Here is a 5320-nt window from a genome sequence, read left to right as displayed (position 1 = left end):
GTGTGCAGCCACACGTGTCACAGGGTGTGAGCCCGGCCCCGGCGGGCCAGGGGGACCCACCGAGGCCTCCTTGGTCCTCTCCTCATCAGCTGCCACTCGAGCCACCTTGGAGATGATGGGAGCCACGTTGGTGGGGCCGTAGAGCTGGATTTTGGGCAGGCAGCTCTGGTAGGACTCCACGACACCCTGGATGCCTGTGGGGTGTGCGAGGGGTGAGGGCCACGCCAGCCATGGGCCCGGCCCCTCTGGAGCTGGACTCACCCTCACACTCATCGTTGTCGGGGTTGAAGTTGATGGCGAAGTCGTGGGAGACCTGGAGGGAGGGAGGAAGAGGAGGGGGCAGCTGGTGCACCCCCCACACAGCCCCCGGTGCCTGCCAAGCCCCAGCAGTGCCACAGCCGAGGGTGCCCAGCGGGACGAGCACATCCCTGGGGTCCCACAGACCCCCTCACCTCGTACTTGGGGGGGATCCTGGCACCAAAGCCCAGAGCTGAGAATTTCTTATCGCTGCAAGGGAAGGGCGTGAGGAGCTCTGGTGCCAGCCCTGAGTGCCTGTCACCAGCAGATCTCACCCCGAGGTGGATGTCACCAGAGTGTGTGGCCCCGGGGGACCTGCCAGAGCCACCAACCTGTCGTAGTCCTGGCAGATCTCCCCCACAGCCACCAGAGCCTTGAGGTACTCGTTGGGCTGGTAGGGGTTGATGTAGTGCAGGGAGCAGCTGTTGCGGGGGTCCCCGTTGGAGGCCGTGAAGTCGATGGCCACCTGGAGGGGGGGACAGTGGGGTCACCCAGGGTGAGCAGGGCCACGGGGGTGTCCCTGCTGGCCGGGCAGGGGACATGCTCACCGTGAAATGGATCTGGCAGCCGCCCATGATGTAATCCAGGAAGGAGTAAACCCTGTGGATCTTCCAGAGGGACCCGCGTCAGGCGGCCGTGCCCCACGGAGCCTGGCATGGCCTGGCATGGCTCGGCACAGCCTGGCATGGCTCGGCACAGCCCAGCACAGCTTCCAGGCACTCACCTTCAGGTCCAGCAGCACCACGACCCCCGAATTCTTGTAGTTGCGCTTCTTGATCTTGTACTTGGGGTTCATGCAGTCCCACTGCACCTGTGGCACCGGCACCGCGCTGCCTGCGGCCCCCCCGGGCACGGCCCAGCCCGGGCACCCCCCGGTGCCACTCTGCCCCACAGGGACCCCACGGCCCCAGAACAACAACCCTGCACCCCCAGAGCCCCAGGCTGCAGCTGCCTTCCCCCACTGCCAGCCACCCCATCCATGACTGATCCCCCAGAAGACCCCAAACCCAGCATCCCGTCCCCAAACAGGAGGGCAGAGAGAAGAGAACGATGCCGAACCCAGAGGAGGAGCTGGAAGGTGGCTGCTAGGACAGGCTCTGCTGGCAGCACACAGGGTGACCCCGGGCCATCCCCATGTCCCCATGTCCCACCTTGTTCTCCCCCATGGCCTTCTGCATCTCCTCGAAGGTGGTGAAGAACTCCCCGATGAAGTCGTGCTTGCCCCGCGAGTCGTAGTCCCACACCACACACTGAGATGGGCACGGCTCAGGGGGGCGCCAGGGGGGCTCAGCCCCCTCCCCAGCACTGAGGGGTCCCAGCACAGCCCCAGGGAAGCTGGGGTTCAGCTGCCCCCAGGGCAGGAATACAAATCCCCATCATTCTTCCTCACCCTCAGCTTCCTCTTCTCCTCACAGCTGCAGAGCGAGTTGAGGGAGACTTTGAAGGGCTCCCAGATGGGGCTGAGGTTGTTCTTCACCACCTGCAGGACGGGGTGGGGGCTCAGCAGGGCCGGGGAGCCCCGGGGGTGGCCGTGGGGGCCCGGTGCCACCACAGCCCCACCTCGGTGCGGTACACCAGCTGCTCGCTGCGGTCGTCGTCGATGCGGTAGATCTCCAGGAAGGGATCTGACTTGCTGAACAGGTCCTGGGGGAGGAGGATGAGAGAGAGCAGTGCCCACCCTGCCCACCCTTCCCTGATTCCCCCCAGCACCTGGCTCACCTTGTCGTCCAGTTTCTTGGCACGGAAGGCGAGCTCCACGTAGCCGTTGTTCCCCGAGATCTCCTCCGAGATGATCTGAGAGGCAGCCGTGTGTGCTCAGAGCCTGGCACAGCTTTGCCCCCTGCCCACCACCTCCCTGCAGTGCCCTGGGAGGGGACAGGGCCCCACGTGCCTCCCTGGCACAGCAGGGACCTTCAGGATGGGCTGTAGATGCCATCGGGAACCCTGAGCCCTGTGCACCCCCAAGAGTCCGTGCCACCCTACTGATCCAGTCCAGTGCCACCCAGGTGTCCCAGGCTGATGCTGTCCCAGCACCCCAGTCCAGTGCCATCCATGTGTCCTGACTGGTGCCATCCCAGGATTCCAGCCCCATATCACCTGTGCAGCCCATCCCGGTGCCACCGTCGGTTCGGTGCCACCCCAGCAACCCTGCTCAGTGTCACCCCCCAGTGTCACCCCCCGCACAGGCCCGGTGCTCACCGTGATCGTGGACTTGCCCGCGAACTTCCCGTACTTGAGGAACAGCGGCTTCGTCACCCGTTTCTGCGCCACGATCTGCGAGAGCCCAGCGTTGGGGAGGGGACAGGGCCGGGGGTCCCCGAGCAGGGGGGTGTCCCCAGGCTCACCTGGCCCACGGTGCACTCCATGCCCCCCAGGAAGTCGTCGTCGTGCGTGCCCACGCCGGCCTGGCCGTGGCTGTCGTACACCTCGAAGCGCAGCTTCTGCACCTCCTCGAAGTAGTAATCGACCGTGAAGATCTTGGCAAACACGGGGTTCAGGTTGCTCTTGATCACCTCGCTGCGATCCACCTGCCAGGGGTTGGCACAGGGCCTTGGGGTGCCAGGGCTCACACGGGGATGTGGGAACGCAGGGCCGTGGGGAGGCTGGATGTGGGATGTGGGATGTGGGATGTGGGATGTGGGATGGGGGCTGCTGTGAGGGGAGCTGATGGGATGGCACATGCCAGGCTGAGGGGTACAGGGATGAGGGATGGGACAGTGAAGGATGAAGGGATAGGGGTGCAGGAACAGGGAATGCAGGGAAGGACCAGCTGTGCCCGAGTGAATGGCATTTGGAGGAGCCCCTTGTGCCCCCCACATCCTCCAGCCCTGAGTGTGGGACGCTGCTCCTGCTGGGCTCCCTGGGGTCATTCAAGGGATGACCTCTCACTCTGCCTCTGGCTGTGCTTTGCCACAGCTCCACTGGAGCAGGAGCAAGGGGCTGGTGCCAGGACAAGCAGCTGTGCCCATCCTGGGGGTCACCAGCCCCCAGCCCTGGTGGCCCCACTGGGCAGTGGGTGCCCAGCATCTCCTGGCCGTGCTGGCAGCGGGTGCTGAGCGGTTCCGGAGCCTCCCCCGCACTCATCCGTGCCAGGGGTGACTCAAGGGGACACATCCTGGCCAGGGCACCCTGCCAGCCCCTGGCCCCTGCCCACTGCCTGCTCAGTCCAGCATCATCTGTCGAGCCCACACTGCTGCCACCCTGCCATGGCCACCCGTGTGCCTCCTGCGTGGGCACTGCCAGCCCCTTGTTCTGGGGATGTGCCTGTGGGGTCCTCGGACCCTCTGGACACCGGGCCTTAGAGGCAGCAGCAGCGCCAGGTTCAGGCACCTGGGCTGGGGCACACAGGCTGGCTGGGACAGGAGTCACTCCAAAAGGCGGCTTAGGAGGGACCCTCTTGCCTCGTGGAGCCGGCTGGTGTCTGGCACAGCACAGCCTGGAGTGTGGCACAGCATGGCACAGCACACAGAGCGGGCACAGCCGGGTACAAGTGTCTGGCATGGCACAGCACACAGAGCGGGCACAGCCGGGTACAAGTCTCTGGCATGGCACAGCACACAGAGCGGGCACAGCTGGGTACAAGTGTCTGGCATGGCACAGCACACAGAGCACAGTGGCACAGCCGGGTACAAGTGTCTGGCATGGCACAGCACACAGAGTGTGGCACAGCTGGGTACAAGTGTCTGGCATGGCACAGCACACAGAGCGTGGCACAGCTGGGTACAAGTGTCTGGCATGGCACAGCACACAGAGCACAGTGGCACAGAGCACAGTGGCACAGCCGGGTACAAGTGTCTGGCATGGCACAGCACACAGAGTGTGGCACAGCTGGGTACAAGTGTCTGGCATGGCACAGCACACAGAGCACAGTGGCACAGAGCACAGTGGCACAGCCGGGTACAAGTGTCTGGCATGGCACAGCACACAGAGTGTGGCACAGCTGGGTACAAGTGTCTGGCATGGCACAGCACACAGAGCGGGCACAGCTGGGTACAAGTGTCTGGCATGGCACAGCACACAGAGCACAGTGGCACAGAGCACAGTGGCACAGCCGGGTACAAGTGTCTGGCATGGCACAGCACACAGAGTGTGGCACAGCTGGGTACAAGTGTCTGGCATCCCCGCTCCCCGCCCCACTGCAGCCCCAGTGGGCTGGATGGTACCCATCCATCCCCACAGGCTGCCGGGTGCCCCACAGTGCCCTGCCCACCCTGCCTCACCCCCTGGACCCCGTTCTGCACCCTGCAACCTGTTCTACACCGTGCACCCTACCCTGCATCATCTCCTGCACCCCTGCTCTGCGCCCTGTACTCTGCTCTGAGCCCTGTACCCTGCTCTGAACCCTGCACCCCATTCTGAACCCTGTACCCCTTTCTGAACCCTCACCCTATTCTACACCCAGCAGCCCATTCTTCATTGTCTCCTGCACCCTGGTCTGAACCCTGCACCTCGTTCTGAACCCTGCAACCTGTCTTGCACCATGCACCCTACTCTGCATCATCTCCTGCACCCCTGCTCTGCACCCTGTACCCTGTTCTGCACCTAGAACCCCTTTCTGCACCCTGTACCTCCTTCTCTCCCTTATCTCCTGTACCCTGTTCTGAACCCTGTACTCTGCTCTGAACCCTGCACCCCTTTCTCTCCTGTACCCTGCTCTGAACCCTGTACCCTGCTCTGAACCCTGTACTCTGCTCCCCACCAAGTCCTGCACCCTGACCCCCGTTCTGCACCCTGCACCTCGCCCCCCACCATCTCCTGCACCCCACCCTGCAGCCCCCTACATCCCACACCCTGTGCCCGGGTGCTGCCCTGCCCGGCTCGGTGGGTGCCAGCAGTGCTCCCCTCTCTCTCACCTCCATCCACTGGCCCTGGGACTGCATCAGCAGCAGGACACAGGGGTCCGACTTGTTGAGGGTGTCTCTGTCCAGGAGGTGTTTACAGCTGACCCGCAGCTCCACCTTGGAGAGCACGGCCAGCGGGGCCTGCGGGCACGGCTCGGGCACGCCGCCCGTGCCGGCGGGGC

At 64.5% G+C, this 5320-nt stretch overlaps 1 protein-coding gene across 1 annotated transcript in view; it reads right to left on the bottom strand.

Moving 5' to 3' along the window:
* CPNE7 (copine 7) overlaps positions 1-5318 on the bottom strand; it is a gene marked incomplete at its 5' end in the record, with an annotated part of 8422 nt that extends 3104 nt beyond the window's left edge. The window contains 13 exons of the mRNA XM_031060128.1: positions 62-194; positions 262-313; positions 453-507; positions 630-763; positions 846-905; positions 1022-1108; positions 1449-1547; positions 1688-1777; positions 1858-1941; positions 2017-2091; positions 2497-2571; positions 2643-2825; positions 5151-5318. Coding sequence (XP_030915988.1) covers positions 62-194; positions 262-313; positions 453-507; positions 630-763; positions 846-905; positions 1022-1108; positions 1449-1547; positions 1688-1777; positions 1858-1941; positions 2017-2091; positions 2497-2571; positions 2643-2825; positions 5151-5318 — 1295 coding nt within the window. The remainder of the gene's footprint in view (positions 1-61; positions 195-261; positions 314-452; positions 508-629; positions 764-845; positions 906-1021; positions 1109-1448; positions 1548-1687; positions 1778-1857; positions 1942-2016; positions 2092-2496; positions 2572-2642; positions 2826-5150) is intronic.
* Positions 5319-5320: the final 2 nt, after the last annotated feature.

Source organism: Geospiza fortis, unplaced genomic scaffold (assembly GCF_000277835.1).
Source record: "Geospiza fortis unplaced genomic scaffold, GeoFor_1.0 scaffold102, whole genome shotgun sequence".
In the NCBI taxonomy this organism is placed as follows: domain Eukaryota; kingdom Metazoa; phylum Chordata; class Aves; order Passeriformes; family Thraupidae; genus Geospiza; species Geospiza fortis.
The sequence above is the reverse complement of the archived record's forward strand: the minus strand, read 5'-3'. Positions and strand labels throughout refer to the sequence as shown.